This window comes from Camponotus floridanus, unplaced genomic scaffold (genome assembly GCF_003227725.1).
Source record: "Camponotus floridanus strain SB8 unplaced genomic scaffold, Cflo_v7.5 scaffold306, whole genome shotgun sequence".
Lineage (NCBI taxonomy): Eukaryota > Metazoa > Arthropoda > Insecta > Hymenoptera > Formicidae > Camponotus > Camponotus floridanus.
The window spans coordinates 48,671-71,964 of NW_020229444.1; the positions used below are offsets into that span (position 1 = coordinate 48,671).

At 28.1% G+C, this 23,294-nt stretch overlaps 1 protein-coding gene and 1 long non-coding RNA gene across 2 annotated transcripts; both read right to left on the minus strand.

The window, feature by feature from the left end:
* Positions 1 to 7,071: 7,071 nt before the first annotated feature.
* Positions 7,072 to 9,479, minus strand: LOC112638474. Its single transcript, XM_025410303.1, has 6 exons — positions 9,399 to 9,479; positions 9,134 to 9,310; positions 8,543 to 8,787; positions 8,152 to 8,409; positions 7,471 to 7,662; positions 7,072 to 7,100 (listed from the first exon to the last, which is right to left on the minus strand). The coding sequence occupies exons 3-6, from the start codon at positions 8,760 to 8,762 to the stop codon at positions 7,072 to 7,074; spliced, it is 699 nt and encodes a 232-aa protein (XP_025266088.1). The 5' UTR covers positions 8,763 to 8,787; positions 9,134 to 9,310; positions 9,399 to 9,479.
* Positions 9,480 to 14,804: 5,325 nt separating this feature from the next.
* Positions 14,805 to 15,767, minus strand: LOC112638475. The gene is made up of 3 exons (XR_003123016.1): positions 15,704 to 15,767; positions 15,399 to 15,638; positions 14,805 to 14,977 (listed from the first exon to the last, which is right to left on the minus strand). It is a non-coding gene; the product is annotated as an uncharacterized LOC112638475 (long non-coding RNA).
* Between the last annotated feature and the right edge of the window lie 7,527 nt (positions 15,768 to 23,294).

Below are 23,294 nucleotides of genomic sequence, written 5' to 3' on the forward strand. Positions count from 1 at the left end.
TGAAATTATTATTTATGATAAAGAATATTAATAATTAATAATATTCATAGTTGACGAAATTATTCTCCATAAAATCTATCTCTTAAAATAATAATAATTTTCTTATGTGAATAAATAAATACTAATAAATTAATTCTTCTTTTCATGGCAAATTAGTCTCATGTAAAATAATATTAAAACAAAATATACTTATTAACAAAAGTCATTAATACGCATATCCTAATAATTTATACTATAATGTAATGGAAATTATTTCCAATATAATAAATTTTTAATTCATGTAATAAAATCACCGTAAAATAATATTAAAAATAAATTCTTTAATGTAATAAATTAGAATTATTTTATAAAATAACACTTACCTAAATCACATATCAAAATTCTATACTGACTTTCCAATTTAAGCCACTCTTTAACCTCGAACCACATTCACCCAGATATCTGAAAATTTAGTAAAAGTATAATATATGATCATAAATGTAAAAACCTGTTATAAAAAATTAATAGACAATCTAATAATTATTTTACAAAAATCATCAATTGAGAAATAATAAATAAATAATCTGCTATTGAAATATAATATGTGCATATACATTAAAAATACATTATATTAAATCAGTGGATAAATTTATATATATGTATATATATATATATATATATATATATATATATCTTCTCCTATACAAATATATACCATTTAATAAATCATAAATACATATATGTTAATATTTTTAATAAATAAATAAAAATAAAATCATCAAATTAAAACTGAGATCATTAAACGAATAATAAATTTCATATATACATATTAAAATAATTACGAAAATATAATACATTAAATTAAAATTATTAAATAAATTATTATACAAGTATAGAAATATATATATATAAAGTTAATAATAAATGAACACAAAAATTAAATGAATACTTAACTCTTTGTCGCGTGAATTTTAATATTCGATGAAGGCTAGCCTTCGCTCACTTCTTTATCTCTCCTTCATTCGGTATGCTTAACGTCACACATGGTCACATCACTCGATTTAATATGCAACCTAAAAATAAAAGAATTTTAAATAAAAAATGTTATACCTCTATAAACTCAAAATATCAAATAAAACGTTAATAAAATGTTACTAATCTTAATAATCTAATAAGAGTAATATAACAAAATTTTAAGAGTAAAATAAAATATTCATAAAGGATACTGCATTAAATAATAATAAAACTTTAAATAATAAATAAAGCCTTCTATATAAGAATATAATAAAATACTATTCGTATATACAGGATGTATCAGAGCGACCGTATCAGGCTGGTATTTCGAAAAATACGCATTTACTTGAAAAATGTTCCGAACAAAAGTTGTAGGACTTTAAGGGGCGCATTACATAGCATGGTTAGTGTGACCTTGGATAGTGTTGTTAAGGACACGGAAAAATCAATTAAAAGTTTTTAAATGGAAACCTCTATTTTTGATTGCATATTCTTATAGCTGACCTCGAGAGCTTTCCAAAACACTATAATAAAATATTTCTTCATTGAGTACTTTTCGAGTTATAACCCAGGTAGCAAGGTGTCGTCTATTTGACGTCATAAATTAGTCATTCTTCTGACGAATCTGACGTTTAAAATGACGTCCTAATGTCGCAAAAATGACGTGGATTTGTCACAGGTACATTACGTCATATAGTGACATAAAGAATACGTCACATAGTGACGTAAAGAATACGTCATTATTTTCGTGTTATTAACGGCACAATTTTCGTATTATTAACGTTATTACTGCCATATTAATAACGTCATTAATGACGTATAAAGTATCGTTTATTTGATGTCACTTATTATCTATTTGACGTCCACATGTCGTAAAAATGACGTGGATTTATCACTGATACACAATATGTCTCCAAAAAGTTTCCGAACTGATATTTTTCCTGGAAAGAGAAATAAAGCTATGTATACCAATGGCCAAAATATAGGGCTTGTTTTCTGTTCCTGCACTGCTGAATAGTGCAATAAGTTAGAGTGAATAAAGAAAGTATATATTTGTCTGACTCTATCTACATAGTTTAACAGTGCAAGGACAGAAAGCAGACCCATAGTTTGTATGAAGTTTTGTGTCTAATATATTCAAATTTCATTAATAATTAGCGAATTCTGACGCTGTTTTGTTTTGCAAGTTTTTATATGCAGTTAAAATTTTGTTATTGAACAATGAACGTATCAAGAAAGAATTTTAAAAAATAAAATAATTGTAACTGGTGGCAAAACATTTTCATATACGATTCACAAATAAAAACACATACACAGCCACCTGCCTTACATTGTTATAATTAAAAATTCTTTCTTGATAAAACGCTTGTCTTTCTGTAACCGCACATAAAAACTCACAAAACAAAACGCAAACGAAATAAGGACTTATTAATTATTAATCTGATATTGATGAATTTGAATGTGTTAGAGAAAAGGCTTACTATTTCAGCCATTGGCTTATACATGTACTCCACTTGTCTTCAAGAAAAAATCAGTTCGGGGACTTTTCAAACATACTGTGTATATATTACGTTTTATATTGATAAAAAATGCGTTATTATTTTCATATTATTAATTTTTATGTTATGTTATTAACGTTATTTTCATGTGATTAATTTATTATATTTTCGTATTATATTTTCGTATAGATGTCATTTGTACAACTTGTTAATATTAAATAATGATATTGGATTATTATTGATTTGATCACAATTAATATAATCAATACATTAAGATACTCGATACAAGTTATTTATACTCCTTTATTGCTATTACAGTTGATATAATATATTATTATATATTATATCAACTGTATAATATATTATTACAGTGATATAATATATTATTATATATTATATCAACTGTATAATATATTATTACAGTGATATAATATATTATTATATATTGTTGCCTTTTATACATTATTTTATACATTATACATTATACCTTCTTATACATTATATTACTGTAAATATAACATTACTATAAAAAATTATTACACATTAAATATTGTAAGTATTCTTTACATAAAACAAACAAATTATTTTTTGCACATATATACTTACAAAATATAAAAATATGTAGGATGTTTGGCTACAGGTGGAAGATAATTTAAGGACTGATTCTATTATAGATGATAAGACGAAAATCGAGAATAACAAAATTGTGATTAAGGCTTTGTTTTTAATTATAAATGTTTAAATATACACATAAAAAGAATCTAAATCTCTTACTCATCTAGAATCACTGCTTACAAATTTTCTCCGATCTGTAACTGAACACTCTGTATATTTATAAAAACTGTAACATGAAATAAAAATGTTTGAATAGGTACAATAATAATTATAAAGCAAAATAAAATTTTGTCTTTTACATCCTTTACATATAATATTGAATATTTAGGTCGCGTTCCGAAATTCACTGCCAGTACTGAAAATCTATAGTTTACGTTACGTATATTATAGATTTTCAGTACTGGCAGTGAATTTCGGAACACGCCTTTAATGTATTAAATACTACTCTGCCAACACCATACGTAGCAAGCACATCATTGTGACGTGCTAATTCGTCACATATTATGTCGCAGCGATGTCTGAAAGGTGTTCGAAACGTGATTGACACGTTACGTAACTAACAGTCAAATTGGTGACAGCAACAATAAAAAGAATTAATAAAAAAAATACTATTTCACTTATTTTCAAAATATGAATCACAATACAACAGATAATCCAACAAACAGCTGATTAATTAAAATTAAAATTATTTGGCTACATCGCAGCTCCGTGCAAAAAACGTATAATATTTTCTATGACTTCCGAAAACAGCACATCTTTGTTACGGTATAGGCAGGGTAAGAATGTATAATAAAATGCAGAGAAATGGCAATAGATAAATAACTAGAAATCTATAGAATTGAATGAATTAATGGGAATGAAACCCAACAGTTTTGAGATTTCTTGCAATATGGAAACACTATACATTTAGCTATTATTAAATTTAGTGGCCAAATTTTAATTTTATTTGAAATTGTATGATAAATACAAATTTTTAACTTTCTCGAATCTAAAGGATATTTATATAATGGTTCACAACCTTTAAATGCATTACCGATGAAAAATATGTTGTCATTTTGTTGAATAATATTTAAAATTCGTATTAAGATATTTTCTTTAATCATACAATAACAGTCAGCACTTGAATCAATGGAGAAAATTATATCATGAAAAGTTACTTTCTTATATTGTTTACAGTGTGTATGTAAAATAGATAAATGTAGCGGACCTAAATTGTGACTATACTTTAGTTTTATTAGCAAGTTAGATTTCATTTTATTTAATGGCAAAGCATAATTTTCTGTTAAACGTCTAAAGATTTGTTGTAAGGGATTAGTAGGACTCTTTACATATGTTTTTAGTTTACCCAGATAATTTTCAAAAGGGAATGTAGAAAATTCATCCAAAGGACCGAAAATGTCGACGTCGTCAGTTAAATGACTCAATAAATGAACATTATAAATTAAAAATTGTCTACCATAAATATTTTCTGAATGTTGAATAAATGTTGTTAAAATCTTTTTAACATATTTTAAAGAAAACTCGGAAATATGTTTATCAGAAACTAGTATAGAAATTCCAACATGAAAGAGTAAAAAATGTTCATAAACAGCTATATCAATATTATCTTTTAATACAATTGGTCCTACATACAATAAGAAAGTTCTAAATTCAGTTCCTTTCCATCGAGATAAATCTTCTAATCCTCGTGGTTTTCTATGAATTTCGAAAGGAATATAAATTCTTAATTGTTGTAAATGTTTAGATATTTGTTTAAAAAAATGGCTACTTAATTTAATTGACAATGGTTGACCACTAATCCATGTAGTTAACAATTTGCGCATAATTCCTAAACACACGTTATGTAAATAGTCAATGGGAAAACATTTTATAAAATCTATTGACAATTTTGTTAATGGAGAAGTACCTAAGTGATAATTTTCGTCCGTTTGCAAACGAAATGAGATATTTGTTCTCTTAGTAGCTGTTATATTCGGATAAATTACACGCCCGTTTACATATTCGCCATATTCAGTACATTTATCACATGCTGAATATCCTGTATGTGACTTTACACACTTTAAATATGCTCGTGCAGGAGCGTCACAAATAAAATTATGTAATACAACTTTATATTTTTTTCCATTAATTTCTATGCCGCTTTGTATTAAAAATTCGAGTTCGTTTATAAAATCTTTTAAATATATGTCTAAAGGATCAGGTTTTGAAGTACCACAAAATATTCCTATTGGAAATGGGCTATTAATTACATGTTTTAATAAACATAGAATCGGCCATAATTGTATATTGCTACTATGAAAAAGTGGTAAACCATCAATGTTAATTTGTAACTGAATTTCTTTATAACAAGATGAATCGTCATATTCAGTTAAAATTCTTTCTAAATTTATTAAAAGTCCAAAATGATAATATTCTCCATTATTTAGCTTTGTTGATGTCATTATGGAAGGAGTACGTAATAGAGTTTTGCTGCTAAGTGGTAACTCTGGATGAAAAGGCCGTAACAAATGTAATAGCTCTGTAACACGAACATGTGGTATATTTCCTTTTATAGCCCATTCTCGTAATTTAGAAACTACATCGAAACGATTATTGTCACTTTCATCGGAAAGATTATTGTCATTATCAATAGATAAAATTTTATAATTTTCAATGGATACAGGTAATTCGTTGTCAAAAAGAATATTTTCAATTAATTGAGTATTATAAGTACTATGAAATGTATTACTATTATTATCAAGTATATTAGAACTATTAAATAAATATTTAAAATTAAAATCAATTTCATTAGACATACTGTAGTTACAATGCACAACGGTATCAATAGTATTATCTTTCTTATATACTTCTCCATTATTATTATCAATAGAAACATTATCGATTTTTTCGGTGTTTTGATTATTCTCACTAAGCGTAACAAGCATGTCATTTACTATTGCCATTACTCTTCTACGTATTTGGCGTTTTCCCACATAGGGATTCTTCTTATAAATTAATTTTGGTTTTTTATGAAACATGTTAATAACTAAGTAAAAATATAGAAATAATAAGAATCAAAAATTGCTTTGTAATCCGATATAAGGTAAATGTACTAATTATAGAACAAAATTTTTTTTACAGACAGGTTTCATTTTTAATATGAATAAATTATAAAATACAATTCCTAAATGATATAAAAAATCAATAAGGAATTTATTATGAATCATATACATATATCATCAAAAACTTAATATTTAAAAGTATCATTTCGTCCACTAATTGGTATATTTACCTTATAAGTCTTAAATACTTTAAGTCCTAAATCTTTTGATGCTTAAAAAATATACTAATATTATTTCTTCGGATTTTATGTTCACAGCACTCTTTTATTATGAATTAGTAGATTATTTCTTACTTTTATTTAAATTTTTGACGCGTTGTGGTGCATGTTTTAACCATATCTTCAACACATCTTCAACGTTGCGATCAGTTGCATCAAAATAACAGCTTTTTACAGCATCTTCAATAATATTGCAAAAAATTTTTGAAAATTAATAATCTTAATTATTAGTAATCTTTTATTACATTATCACTAGAACTACAGCTGTATCCTTTCTAATCCATCTGACAGTTCTTTTTTTATCAATTAATTTGGATTTCCACTTGGAGTTTTAGATTTTTGTAACTTTTCATAAATAATGATCATATTGAATTACAAAATACCTAAAGCTCTAGCACAAATCGAAATTAACTGGAAAAGAAAGAATTGGTCAAAAATTGCACAGCCTAAAGCCTGGTGCAGACAGTTAATTCTAGTATTAAAGTCAATAAAAATAAAAGTAAGTACTTACTAATAACTGCTGTTTTTAATAAACATTCAGAAAATCGTTGTTTATTGTCTCGTTTCCCATAAAAAGAAAACCTTGTGGCTAAATTATCTGTATATAAAAATTTCATTATTTTGTTAGTTAAAGTAGTTATGTTTTTACCACCCAAACTTGCCAAATACAAAACCTGAAAAGTAGATTTTAAATGAAATATTTTTAAAATAAAAAAATTAGATAAAATAATTAATAAGCAAATAATTTCTATTTACCAAAGCATTCAATTTGTCCTCTTCCTTTAAATAATTCTCTAAAATTTCTAGCTGTTGTAGAGTATCGATAGGAAATTGTATTGGTATATCAGACGGTAAAATACCTGGCGCTTTTTGTAATTTATTCTCTTTTAATAAAGCTAGTATTTGTATATTATACTCCTTTATTTCAACCATAAATTCTAATAATTGTTTCTGAAACGCTAATTAATTTTTATTATTTTAATTTTATATTTTTGGAAACTACAAACTATTATTATTGTTCTATTATTTATATTTTGTACTTACATAATTCGTCTAACGATTTAACTAATTTAATATTTTTAGGAGACGAATGTGCAATATCATTTTTTGCAACTAAAGCATTTGGAGTATTTGATGTACTAGCAATTGGAGTATTTGATCTACTAGCAAATCTTTCCACAAGCGGAATATTAGGAACTGTGATTACAGGTTCACCGTTTACTTGTAATTCATCATCTGTAAAATATAAATACAAATTTCAATTTTTTAAATTCAAAAAATAAGTATAAATAAAATTATTATTTAAATGTACTATTCAAGTTTTGTAATTTAGACATTGGCTTCAACCTAGATTGCCTTTCTCACTCCTTTTATAAAAAAAACAATAGTTGTGAACTTAAATAATGGTTGAAGTCTATGTCTAGAATTACAATTATTGAACAGTATTAATGTGTATATATATATACATTAATACTACTTTATATTTATTTACTAAGATTATTTAACATTGCTTAAAGTTGTTATACAAATATATATATATATATATATATATATATATATATATATTTGTATAATAACTTTAAGCAATGTTAAATAATCTTACTAAATAAATGTAAATATCATCTTATTTTTTCCTTTATATTATTGTACGTTATATGTGAATCTTTGTAGTTTTATTATAAATTTTAAAAGTTAATTTAAAAGTAAAAGAATTTTTATAATTACCTGATGAAATTACTGGAGGCCGTAATAAACGTTTATTGTTGCATTTCTTTTTGTTAATACCATGATTTAATAATTCTTTTTCACTATCGCTTTGTTCATCACTATCTTCGCATTTTCCACAATAGTGATTAGGTCGCTTCCTATTACGTGGCTTATCAATTGTGTTTAATTTCTTTAGTGCTGTATCAAAATCAGACGGTATGTCTGAATTCTCTTCGCAAAATTCTAATTGTTTCTTAGCCTTGTGGTAATCATTATCTGCATAAAATATAGACAAAAATTTTTTAACAATAATCAATATAAGACCGTATTATGTGTGCAATGTAATAAATTTATAAGTTAGTATTTTACAAGTTTAATAAATTTGTTTTTAATATTTTTATATCTTTACCTTTCTCAGTAAATAAAACTTTTTGAATTTTGTGCAGAGTCCATGTTTCAATGTTTGGTGTTTCATTTTTCTTTAATGATTGTTCATATTGGTATTGCTTCTTGTATGGAGGCCAAAAGCTTTCTCTTTTCTTAGGTATTAGCCAATTACTGCTTATTATAGCAATATTGATCGCCCCGTTTTCTTCGACAAATTGAACTCTCAATAAATTGGTGGTCATTGCATCTTATAAATACAACTTGACTCTAATTTTCAATTAAATAAGATATTATAATAAATGATACAATTGTGAATAATTAAATAAATTGTATATATTGTAATTGTATATATTGCATATATTGTAATTGAAATATTGTATAATAAATATATGTAAATATGTTCAATGCAGGATATGCTGGTTATTTGTATAAAAGTTATTTATACCTAACTTTTATACACTATATATATATATATATATATATATATATATATATATATATCCAGTATTACAATTAAATATGCATGTACTTCTAATCTTACGCGAAAAGATAGTGAAACGTTTAAAGTGTTGTAATATTAAAGTATATATCATTTAATCATAAAATCATATACATTTACTTCTCTGTAGAAATGCAAATCTCGTACCGGCTACCTCTACTTCTCTCTCACAAAATAATACAGCACGAAATAACACAAATGGAGGGAAGTAATCTGATTGGTGGTCACGAATCTTCTATTTTTTATTAACCGTTTTTGGCCCCGGACTCTAGGAACAGCTTCGGCCTTTCTCTGAAAAGGTTATAATATACAATTCACACAAACTCGATCAGCACGGCTAAAAGTCGCGTGAGCGTTTGCGTAATCGTAGGTTACTTACTTGCTTGCTTCTTCGTTGGAGATTTGCACTTTTTTGTAGGATTCACACATAATTGAGGAAATTAATCCTCTCAAAAATTACGACGCCCTGGCGGTGGGGAAGGGGAGATCACTGATCGTCTTAGGCGCAACCGAATACGAACGCGCCTCTGAAAAAACTGCCGCGCGACGTCGGAAATCCAGCGCGCGAAAATTCCACCACGAGCCAAATAAGAAACAGACAGACAAACCGATTGATAGATAGAGTATGATGCAACAGCGCTAATATCTTTACAAGCGCATTCTGAATATGGACCTCTGACATTTATATTATAATTGGTAAAAGATATGACGTTGCAAATACGTCGTAGGTTGGATAACTACAGGACGTCATGAATTAGTTGCTATACCCAGGCAGCAACGTCACGTGATTTTCACGTTAATTTTTGGTCAGTCGTAACGTCAGTTATCCTTTTATAAATACGTAATAATAACGTAAAAATGACGGGAATAAGTCACAGCCCACAGACGTCATAATGAGACGTGAAAATGACGTGTTATAATAACCTTTTTTACTCTATTCTGACGTAAGAAAGACGTCATTTTAATATTTTGGACAAGATAAAAAATGTATAGTACATATTTATTTCACATGTATTTATTGCTGATATGTAACTTGGCATATACATCTGATGGATATGTTGTAACAAAACATATATTATATATATATAATATACAGGGTGGGGCATTTATCTTGAGACAAGATAATATCTCGATTGGAGTCGATTATTTTGAAAAAAGTTTTAGACAAAAGTTGTATGGTTTCAAGGGGGACATAAGATGGTGTTATTAGTTTGATCTTGAAGAGCCACCTGAAGGACACGCGAAGGTCAGCTCCAACTTTTTAAATGGGACACCCTATATGCTTTTGCATATTCTTGTAGCTCATCTCAAGAGCTTTCCAAAACACTATAATTAAGTTAGTTTTCATTAAGTACTTTCCAAGTTATGAGGCTTGAAATCATTTTTTAATTTTACATAAACCGTAAAATATCTTGTAAAATATTCATTTTTCGATTATTTTACCTTAATACTTTTATGTACAAAATAATGAGAGGAATCAATTGGTGTAAAGAAAAGACATAGTTATTTTTAAGAAAAAATATGTAATTGTTAATTGCAAATTACATTTTTTTTTTCGAAACAACTATGAGTTTTCTTTACACCAATTGATTTTTCTCATTATTTTGTACATAAAAGTATTAAGGTAAAATAATCGAAAAATGAATATTTTACAAGATATTTTACGGTTTATGTAAAATTAAAAAATGATTTCAAGTCTCATAACTTGGAAAGTACTTAATGAAAACTAACTTAATTATAGTGTTTTGGAAAGCTCTTGAGATGAGCTACAAGAATATGCAAAAGCATATAGGGTGTCCCATTTAAAAAGTTGGAGCTGACCTTCGCGTGTCCTTCAGATGGCTCTTCAAGATCAAACTAATGACACCATTTTATGTCCCCCTTGAAACCATACAACTTTTGTCTAAAACTTTTTTCAAAATAATCGACTCCAATCGAGATATTATCTTGTCTCAAGATAAATGCCCCACCCTGTATATATATATATATATATATATATATAATATATATATATATAAACATATATACATTTATATCTTATTATAAAAAAAACAATTAAAATTATGAATTATAATGTTGTATATATTATAACAAACATATACATTAATCTTTTTATAAAAAAATTATGTTGTATATATATTATAACAAACATATATACATTTATATCTTATTATAAAATAAACAATTAAAATTATGAATTATAATGTAAAGTTATTAAAAAATTAATTATACAAGAATGTTTTCAAGTAAAAAACATAATAATTATTAAGCTGATAATGAATGTATTAAAGGCATAGATAACAAAACTTTATCCATTGGTAAAAGTATACATTTCGCAATAATATCTTTGTAGGACCTCGTATGATTCTGTATTGATAAATTTTTTACTTCAAAAATATATAAATCTTTCGATTCAATAGGATATGAATAAAAAGACTTATAAGAAAGAAAATATTTACCAATTATTAAAATTTCATTTTCTGTTCCAACTATAATATTAAGGATTTGCAGTACCAAATTGTCATTTGTGAGGCAATAACAATCAGAAGAGGAATAACAGTTAATAGTTAAAGTAAAAGATTCTAAACGCAATTTTTTAAATTGTTTATAATGACAACCAGCTGTTGGTAAAGGTCCAGAAGTATGTTCTAGTTCATACATTATTAAACTTTTAGTTGTAAGATATTTATTAGCAGAGGAAATAGAAAGTTCTTTTAACCGACGGTATATTTGTTTAAGTGGTTTGTGAGGAGATTTAATAGTTTGTTTAAGCTGTCCTAAATAATTTTCAAATGCAAAAGCAGAGAATTCATCTAAAGGGCCAAATATTTGTGCATCATCACTCAAATGAGATAGCATATGAATATTATATACGTAAAATTGTAATCCGTATATTTTCTCGCAATGATTAACAAAGGTTTTTAATAGCTCACCAGCAAAATCACAAGTAAATTTAGAAATATGCTTTTTAGAAATTAATATTGTAATTGCAGAATGCAATAATAAAAAATGCTGGTAAATGGCTTTATCAACCACATTTTTGAGAACTAAAGGACCTGTATATAATAACAATGTTCTAAACTCAGTTGCTTTCCATCTTTGCAACTCTGACAGTGATCTAGGCTTTCTATTAATTTCTGCAGGAATACAATGCTTTAGTGATATTAATCGTTCTGATATTATATTTGTAGATCTACTACAAAGTTTTACTTGTAATGGTTGTCCATCGATCCAAGAATGTATAAGTTTCCTCACAACACCTAGACATACACAATGCATATAGTCAATTGGAAAAGATGTAACTAAACCTATTTCAAGTTTTAACAAAGGTGATTTACCAATATGATGTTCTTTATCCAACTGTAATTTAAAAGAATCGTCTGTCCGTTTTGAAGCCGAAATATTTTTCATAATAACTTTTCGTTGAACATAATTACCTGATTCAGTACATTTATCACATGAGGAATAGCCACAATGTGACTTAATCATTTTCAAATATGCTTTGGCCGGAGCATCGCATACAAAGCTGTGAATTTCCAAACGATATTTTTTATTACAATATTCAATACCTTCTTTTAATAGATAAACTAATTCATTTATAAAATCATCTAAAAATTTCTCTAACGGTATTGGTTTTGACGTGCCACAGAAAATTCCAATAGGAAATGGTTTATTTTGTGTGGTATTTTTAACTATTCCTAAAATTGGCCAAAACTGAATGTTTGAACTACGAAATAAAGGTAAACCATCAACATTAAATCCAATTTTAAGCACCTCAGCTGAGAACATAGTATTTTGTGCCAAAAAATTCTTTAATTCATTTGCTAAGCCAATGTGACAATATTCTCCATTTTCCAATTGTTTACTTTGCATATGTATAGGTGTTTGAAGCAATGTTCTAGAATGAAGAGGCAATTCTGCGAAATGAGGTGAAAGAATATGTAAAAGACTAGTGAGTGCAGAATGGGAAATTTTATAATTTGTTGCCCAGTCTTGTAGCTTTGTAGATAAATCATTTTGCAAAGGTGAATGATTATCTCGTGATAATAAAACTGGATTTGTAACTATACTATTACTATCGGAATCATATACATCTATATCGGAAATAATATTTTCAATAACATCTAAGTTACATGAAGTAACATTTTGTGTATATGTAAAGCTTTCTTCTTCAGAGAAATTATTACAATTAGAACATTCATTGTTAATATAATTAGAACGTTCATCATTATTAATATTATAATTGGAACATTCATCATTATTAATATTTGAAATATTACCATTATTAACACTAATATTATTAGCTTCAATTTGCACTACTTCATCTAAAATAGTACTTACAGCTTTTGAGACTCTCCTATATAACTGTCGCACGCCTACATTATGTTTTAATTTTGTTTTTTTATGTTTGATTTTTTTATTTGAAAACATTTTTGTATAAAAATAAATTAATATACTTATCTTTTACTTATCTGATATCTAAAAAAGCAAAGCTAAATATATTTTAATGAATATATTTCAAGGAATAGTATTAAATTTAACGCAAATATAAAAATTAAAATAAAACAATAAATGTTTCTGTAGACAAAAACTTAAAATATAAGTACCGAATAAAACAAATAAATTCTAAGAAACTTGAAACAAAAAACTCTATCTCAAAACGGATCACAACCTAATCTTTATAAAAACCAATTTATTATTTTTTATTATTATTATGTTCAGGAGCTTTATTTTTATTACGATTTTTTATACGCTGAGGTGCGTGTTTAAGCCATACCTTAATCACATCTTCAATATCTTTTTCTGTCTGAGATGATGTTGATTTTACCGATTCTATAAAAACAAAAGTTTAATACATGAAATGAGCAATACAGAGAGTATTTTTTGAGACCAAAATTCAAAGAAAATTTCATAATATACTGTCATAATTGATATTAGCTAAAGATCTATTACTGTGTCAATGTTTTTAATTGTTATTAATGTTATTAATAAACATGTAGTTGTTTTATTTAGTTATCTATATATTTAACAGCTCAGAAATGTAATATAAATGTAAATGATAAGCGACTAATGCAACTGCATATTCATAAAATTTTAATAACATTAGAACAACCTTATTGGATATGTTTTAGCTAACATTGCCCATAATAAAATTTATATGGATAGTGAACGTATAATAACAATTGTATAATAAACTTTTTTAAATTTGATAAAAAGAAATACTTACTAACTACAGCACTGCAGCAAGTTAAAGAAGAAAAGGGACTTTTGTTCATTCGTTTACCGTAAAAACTGTAATTAGAAGCTACCTCATCTCTTAAAAGATATTTTAAAATCCTGTTAGTTTTGGATGTAAAATCTCTTCCACCCAATGTGGCTAAATATGAACACTGTAATATTAAAACTTGTATTAACACATAGTAACAGAAATCACATAGTAACAGAAAAAGTTATTGATTTACATAATAACAAATATTTACCATGGAAGATAAATTATTTTGATTACTTTTTAAATAATTTTCAAAACTATCCAACTCCGCTTGAGTCGATACAGGTAAATTTACTGGCAAATCTTCTAAAGTTAATTGAGCTGAAATATTTGGAGCGATTTGTTTATCATTAAATAATGCTAATATTTTGTTATTTTGTTCCTTAATATGAATAAGGAAGGAAAATATTTTTTTGGTAACAGAAAAAAATATATAAGACAATAATATAATAATAATATAATTATTAAATTTCAAAGTTTTTAACAAATTTAAGTTTTACCTGTACCGTCATTGTGGATACTATCTTGAAAACTATTTTCAATTACAGTTGATATAGTTGGAGTACTATTCGAAAATGATCTAAATATATTTGTTGAATGAGATGGACTACTGTACGATGTTTGAGGATCACCATTAAAAGAATTCAGTGTATCAGATGCTGCACTTTGTTGGATACTTTTTGACGTTTCTAAAAAATATATGTAAAAAATGTTAATATTTGTTTTTAAATGATATAGAGTTCATTTATTGTTTATTTATCTACTGTGAGTAACTTGTAAAATGTTACTGTTTCTGTCTTTACTTGAGCTCGATTTTTATCTTTCTCAATTAGTGTTAAAACTATAAATAAACAAAGGAATAGATCTGTATATTTCGTAATGTTGAAATCAAGAAAAGCAATTCTTAAATATACATATAATTATAAATCTTTCTCTATTTCTATAGTTAACCAAAATGTTAATATTATTATATTGATATATAATGACCATAACTAATTGATATATCCCTATAAGCACACAATATTCTTAGGATATTGTATAAATATTATTAACTGTTAATAATATTTATACAATATTTTAGGAATATTGTGTCTTATAGGGATCACTTACGTGATGATGAAGATGATGCTTCATCATTATTTGCCTTGTTATTTAATCTGACAATCTTTGGTGGTGGTGGAAGTTTATGCTTCTCAGATAAAACCTCGTCCTCATCATCACTGCTGCTGTATATTAATTTTTTCGGTTTATGGATTGTTCTCTTTAATGGCAAAACCTCCTCAACTTCACTTTGACAATCAGACGTTATCTGTGCTTGTTTGATTTGCCTTTGTGCTTTGCTATAATCATCTACAATACAATTATATATACATAAAGATAAATATTTATAGAAAATTTTGTAATTTACACTTTACCAGTTTCAAAAAAACAGCGTTTAATTTTAAAAATTTTCCAAGAACCATCTTCCTCTGGGACTACGCCTTTTTTAATAGCCTTATTATATTGAGATTGAAATTTATAAGACGGCCAAAACACCTCTTGTTTACGTGGTGTTAACCACTGTTTGCTTACAAGTGCAAGGCCGCCACCACTATCATCTGTAAATTCAATTCCAATGAATGACATTTTCTAGACAGTAAAAATGTCATTAAACCTACAAATTTTAATATAAATCAATCAATATAAAAAATTTGATATTTAAAAAATATTTTTTTAATAATAATAAATGATATATTCTTAAAAATATTAATTACTTTGAATTTATTTTGGATTATTGAAATTATTGAAATTATTGAAGACATAAATTTGAGAACAAGTATATACGTTAAAAATTAAAATAAATGTAGCTATTTTGCATTTGCAGAGTTACATATTCCAAAACGTCCTCTTCGAGGAAAATTCTACTGAAAATCTATAATACACATAACGTGCACTAATTTTTTAAGTAAAATTTTCTTGGAAGAGGATATGTTTTGGAACGTAACCCAGATAATAAACAGAAATTATGTGAATTAAGTATCTTATAAAATAACACTATTACAAATATTTCTAATTATGAAATACTAAATGTGCATCGCATTATAGATAATAGTAGTAAAATTTTCCTTGAAAAGGATGTTTTGGAACATAACCCAAATATAGCAAACAGAGAGGTTATGTGAATAAAGCATACTTTATATACAAACACACTATTACAAATATTTCTAATTATTAAATATTTCAACATTTGTGCTCAAGTACGAGAGAAAAATATGTCAATATAAAGATAATAAACTTGTATTAGATACTTACCAACAAACAAACTGTAAATTGTATTACGCAAAGCACAGAATAAAAACGTTCTCGAAAAACAATAGCCGGTTGCCGGTTGCCGCCAATGAGTAGCATCAAGCGGGAGGAATATGCACGAAGTACTTGACATAAAGAAAAGGCGCGTACATGAGCGCTGCCTAATATTCATGCATTAAATTATTGTGTGCGTATTGTCACATATCTATTTTTTTAACGCCTAGAAAACATCTTAAAATGATAAGATGTTTTTCAGATATCTTTATTTGTAATGTCTTTCAAATATTTTATAGAAATTTCTATTGAAGTAGCAAACTGACGTCATTAAATGTCTACTTGACGTCATCTTACCGTTTAATAACGTCATTCGACGTCAAAATGACAGATTTGCTACGTAGGAAAAATTTATACGCGCAATTATTAATGACATTTAATAAAAATTATAATAATTAATATATTTTAATATTTAGTAGATTTTTATATTTTTCATTGACGAATTATAAAAGAATAAAGTTAATTTATATAAAAAAAAATTATTTAAATAAAAATGACTTGTTTTAAACGTATTATAAACGTCTTAAAATTTACGTTATTATTACGTTAGAATATTTACGTATCTTAAACGTCAGTTATTGAGTATATGACGTCGAGGACCGCTAATCACTACTTATCGACGTGAAAATCACGTGACGTTGCTGCCTGGGTAATGCCTATGTTCCAAAATTCACTGCCAGCGCTGAAAATATATAATATACGTAACGTGAACTATAGATTTTCAGCGCTGGCAGTGAATTTTGGAACACGCCTAATGACGTTAGTAATACGTCGTTGATTGGAGTATCCATCTGATGTTAATAAATGGTAAATGATGTGACGTTGCAAATACGTCGTAGGTTGGATAAATACAGGACGTCATGAATTAGTTGCTATAATGATGTTCGCGAGCGAGTCCGACAGTGAGCCGCGGAAAAGTGATAATAGTTCAGTGAAAAAGCCAGTTAAAAATAGCAGAACTTTATTACAGTCAGAACTTTAAAGGCAACAATTGTTGAGTGCAGCGGCGACGCGTGACAGCGAAGGCGCGAGCAGTGTAGCGGGATAGTGCGATATTCGTGCGAGATATCACGAGCGGTGTAACGTCAAGAAAAACCAGTGTTCAAGAAAACTAGCGGTCGTCGTGCGAAGATGTCAGCGATATAGACGGAGAGAAAAGCGGTGGTCCGAAAAGAGTAAGCGGTCGTTATAAGCGGTTTGGCAAAGCGGTGTAACTAAGCGGTGTGAGTGTAAAGTAATGACTTCGAAAAGCGCAAGACTTCGGCGTGCCCTCTCGCTGGGCTCATTATATACCGGGCGGTTTTTGGGCCGTTGCGACGTGGCCCAATTAACTTTAAAATTTGGCGGTGACCTCATGGCGCCGCGCATAATTGGCCGCCGATGAGGTCAGGAAATAGCGTTGTGGCGTTTGCCATGCGCACGACCTTTTTCGATCAGCTGATTGGCCATCAGCTGATCGTGACGTATGGGCGCGCATGCCCGACCGTTGCGTGGATTTTGACGGCGGTTGACAATGTTGTTGTCAATTGTATATGCTGAGCGTTTTTTATGGCGCGAAAAAGGCGAGAGATGACTCGAACGGTCGAGTTTGTTGTAAAATAGATTTTTCGAGAAGTTTCTCGACGCCGGTTAAGTTCGAATTTAAAAAATGCGATTGTGAATCTCGAACAAATAACGTTAGTAGTACGTCATCGATTGGGGTATCCATCTGACGTTAATAATTGGTAAATGATATGACGTTGCAAATACGTCGTAGGTTGGATAAATACAGGACGTCATTAATTCGTTGCTGTAATGACGTTACTAGTATGTCGTCGATTGGAGTATCTGTTTCACGTTAATAATTGGAAAAAATATGACGTCGCAAGTACGTCGTAGATTGGATAAACACAGGACGTCATTAATTGGTTGCTGTAATGACGTTACTAGTACATCGTCGATTGGAATATCTGTTTCACGTTAATAATTGGAAAAAATATGACGTCGCAAGTACGTCGTAGATTGGATAAACACAGGACGTCATTAATTGGTTAAAAAAATGACGTCATTATCACGTCTTACATAGGTAATATGACGTCAATTATCTAAAATGACTAACTAATGACGTCATATAGATGTCATCTTGCTACCTGGGAAGGCTTGAAATAATTTCTTAATTTTACATAAATCGTAAAATATCTTGTGAAATATTTATTTTTCGATTATCTTACCTTAATAATTTTATGTACAAAAGGTAATTATGCAGTATAGGGGAGCCACCTTCGATTTCAATGATTTTTACATATGTCATCAAGGTCATCGCCCTGATTAATGTTCTGAAGGTTTTAGTCGGCGGTCGCTGTTTTTTAAAAAGTTATTAACGAAAAAAGTTTAATTTAAAAAATTGTAAATTTTAATTGTTGGACGCTTCTTGTATGGATGTATATATACATACACACACACATATATATATATATATATATATATATATATATATACATATGTACAATATGTGTAGATATGTCTCTATATATCTATATGTGATTTTATATTTAATACAGAGTATTTACGTTTTTAAAATAGAGAATTTGCACGCACGTAGCGAGATTTATCCTCACGACCTACAACTCACGAAACGCGAAGTAAACTAAGTTTGTTTACGCTTTTTATACTGAAATGACGTATCGAAATAATACGATTTAGTTCTACCTCTCCAGTACAAGACAGATTGTTGTAGAGTTAACATACATAGTTAATGTGCAGTATAAAATAGAAAATGAAATTCTACGAATTTCTCAGTTTAACAACGAAACATGATCAGTTACTAAGCTATTTGTGTGCAAAAAATGTAATTCGTGAAAAAATCAAATGCCCACGTTGTGAAAATATAACGGAATTAAAGGATCAACAATCATTTCTTATCCATTGTAAATATCATTATTATAAACAAACACAAAAACATAAACGTAAACGAATAACATGTAGAGGAAAAGAATTTTATTAATAGTACTCCCTGCTAAAAACTAAACTTTCTCACCCGTACTTTGTGTCAATTATTATATATTTAAAATTTGTACTTTGCTTGTTTAATAATAAATAATCATTCATTTCATTTTTTAAACTTTTTCATTAATAACTTTTTAACCAACAAAATCCTTCTAGAATTACTATATTACATATTTTGCATAAATTGTAGCACAGTTTCTGCTATATTAATATATATATATATCAATTATAAAATATCGTACATATATGTGAACGAACGAATTATCGCTTTCGGACACCTTGCACATTTAGAATAGAAGATTGTTTTGTTATGGTTTCTTTGATCAAATACATCAAGTATATTAGCGATCAAATACTCAGTTCATCATATAACTATATAGCAGACGGTCGAATAATTTTAACATTTTCTGAAGAAAATGAGTTATCCAATGGAACAAATGAATAATAATCCGTGGCTTGCGGTAGTATTATATTTTTTACAGTGCTTTCATGGAAATATAATACTTTTATTTTTATGAACAAAATGCGCCGCGCAGCAGTATGTTGCCCTTACACCCCACACTCCCCCGTGACTATTGGAATAATATGATTTAATAATTTTTCGTTAATAACTTTTTAAAAAATAGTGACCGCCGACTAAAACCTTCAGAACATTACTCAGGGTGATGACCTTGATAACATATATAAAAATCATTGAAATCGGAGGTGGCTCCCCTATACTGCATAATTACCTAATTATATATGTTATATAATACTACAATTTTCGTATTATATGTCATCTTGTTATAAAAAATAAATTTTTTTATTGCGCATTTTATCGCAAGTTGGAAAATAATTTTAATGACTTTTGCGATTAAAATGATACCAAATACAATATGAATCGGAGAATTTTTAATTACATGAATATTTTTATTATTTATGTAATTAAAAATAATCCGATTTATGTCGTGTTTGATGTCATTTTAATCGTAAAAATCTCATTACTCCATTACAATTATTTTCGGATCAATAAAATGCGAAATGTAAAAATTGTATTTTCTGCGGAAAGATGAAATATAATACGAAAGACTGGAGATAAAGGAAGGCTCGCGAGCGAGACTTCGGAACTCTTTCATGTTGTTCATCTCGCTTACTCCTTACTTGGTCTCTCCCTCACTTTCGACAACTCACCAGTCTCGCGAAGATCTTATCTTATCTATAATATAAACATTTTAGAAAATAAAAATTGAAACTTTTATTTCGCATTTTATCGGTTTGAAAATAATTTTAATGAATTAATGAGAATTTTCTGATTACAATGACATCAAACACGACATAAATCGGATGATTTTTAATTAATCAATAATCAAAAAATTAATTATTTATGTAATTAAAAATAATCCGATATATGTCGTGTTTGGTGTCATTTTAATCATAAATATCTCATAACAATTACTTTCAAAAAATGTGCAATAAAAAAATATAATTTTTTATAGTAAGATGACATATAATACGAAAATTGTAGTATTTTCGACAATCTTACATCTTACCACAAATGTTTATTTATCTACAAATAAATTAATTAGTTTTTAGAGAAATAAATATTTGTAAAATTACATAAAAAATATAATTTAAAAAAACGAAAAACATTGGAGAGACGGAAACCGAATCCTACTGGATAGTAGACCTACTGTACATACGGATTGCAATCATATCTACCCATTAGAGAATTGATAATTACAACTCTAACGGCAAGATATAAATGCACCCATATGTATATATGGGTAATTAGCACGATTTATTATATATTTTTTCATTTTAGATTTTCACTATGCTCAACGCAAAATGCAAGTACATAAGCAGAATTGCACATATATTTCATTTGTCTATGATTAACTGCGCCCAGCGCAGAATGCATTATTTTGACGGTAATCACTGCGCGTAGCGCAGAATGCATTATTTTGACAGTAATCACTGCGCCCAGCGCAGAATGCATTATTTTGACAGTAATCACTGCGCCTAGCGCAAAATGCATTATTTTAATGGTAATTACTGCGCCCAGCGCAGAATGCATTGTCATATATTTATTCCTTTTTCTAATGCAATGCTTATCTGTGTATCTGTCTTTTTTTCAATTTTTCCACGTAAATCTATTTATTCATCTTTTCTTTTTCCATAATTTTTTGTCTTTTTGCTTCAATTATATAATCTGGGTCACGAATTGCCATATTTCTTTCTAGTCTTGGATCAAGTAATTCTGGTAAAACACAGTCTTCATAAAATTGCGCCAGTTTATTAACCATATTTTCTGACCAGAAAATATCATCACGTTTAATTTGTTCCCATTTTTAATCCAAATGGCGTCCATAATGCGAAGATGCAGTATTCTCGTTGTGTAATATGTAATTGTCCTTGTATTTGATAATAGTAAACGTGACTGCGTTTCATTTCTTTATCTGTTGCATTCTTGTATAACGATTGCAGATTCGACATATTTGCTGCAATCGCATCTTCTGGTGTTAAAAATCGTGCTGCAAAAGGACATTTTATTTCTACAATTCCATTATCTACTATTAATCCATCTGGCGAAGCGCCTAAAAATGGTATTTCTTTATCTATAAATAATCCGCAACGTTTAATGTTAATATTCAGTGCACTTTCGATACTTTTGCGTGCAATATCTTCGTATTTTGTTCCGTGTTCCACTGATTCCACATTTAATTGTTGTGGATATATTATTGATTTAACTCTTGATACGCAAGAAGTACTTTTTCTCATTTTACATATATGTCCAAAGTGAGAAGCGGTTATTATTTTTGTGCGATAATATCGCCAAATGCCGCTTGCTGCTTGTTCTTTAGTTTCTTCTTCTATTGCTACTCGCTTTAATTGCCAATCTCGTAGCATATGCATGTGTTGCGCTTTTCTTAATTCAATTTCGGCTGATGTAGCATCAGGTTTATCAGCCTGCGGCCCATAATCTTTGTCACTTATTGCACGTTTTATGTAACGTTGCGGTGTTGATCGTTTTCTCATATAATGTGTACTTGTTTTTTTCTTTTCTTCTAAATGCACTGCTATTTCCCCTGGTTTTGTTCCCAGAACATTACTTAATCGACTTATAGGCTTGCCAGTGTTAAATGTGACTGCTGCAGCATTACAACGCGTTTCATACGATCCTCTTAGACCATAATTAATTCTTTTTCCACCAGTACATTTTGCTATTACAGAGTTAAAAGTTTCTACTCTATTACTGTCTTTATTTTGTAATAAACTTTTGGCATTCCAACTTATATATTTTAATCCATTTTGAAGCTTTTCATATAGTCCACATCTTTTTAATTCTGGAATATAATTTTCTTCTTTTTCTTTTTGCGATCCATCGCAGAAATATCCTATTCTTTACATCCATTATGTTCGCCAAAAACGTGATTTATTATATTATCCACGTCTATTTTGAGAGCTTTAATTTTTTCTTGCATTGTACTTTCCTCCTCCAAACGATATTCTACAGCTTTCGTTACAGCTGTTCTAATTCGAAGTATCCGATTATCAATAACATTTCTTAATTTGCCAAAACGTCCTTTTGTTTTTGCTATTTCCTTTATTTTTGATGCCAAGTTGCGCAATAAATGATTTCGACATTCTATTTTTTCTATAAAAACATTTGGATATGGATTTGCTTGTATTATTTTTTTA

Excerpts from the sequence above, each read along its gene's own strand:
- LOC112638474 (XM_025410303.1), bottom strand. The coding sequence starts at position 8,762 with ATGACCACCAATTTATTGAGAGTTCAATTTGTCGAAGAAAACGGGGCG. Across the intron at positions 7,663-8,151 it reads GCCTCCAGTAATTTCATCAG|ATGATGAATTACAAGTAAAC; the intron begins GTAATTATAAAA and ends TATATTTTACAG. Across the intron at positions 7,101-7,470 it reads TAAATCGTTAGACGAATTAT|GTTTTGTATTTGGCAAGTTT; the intron begins GTAAGTACAAAA and ends TCTACTTTTCAG.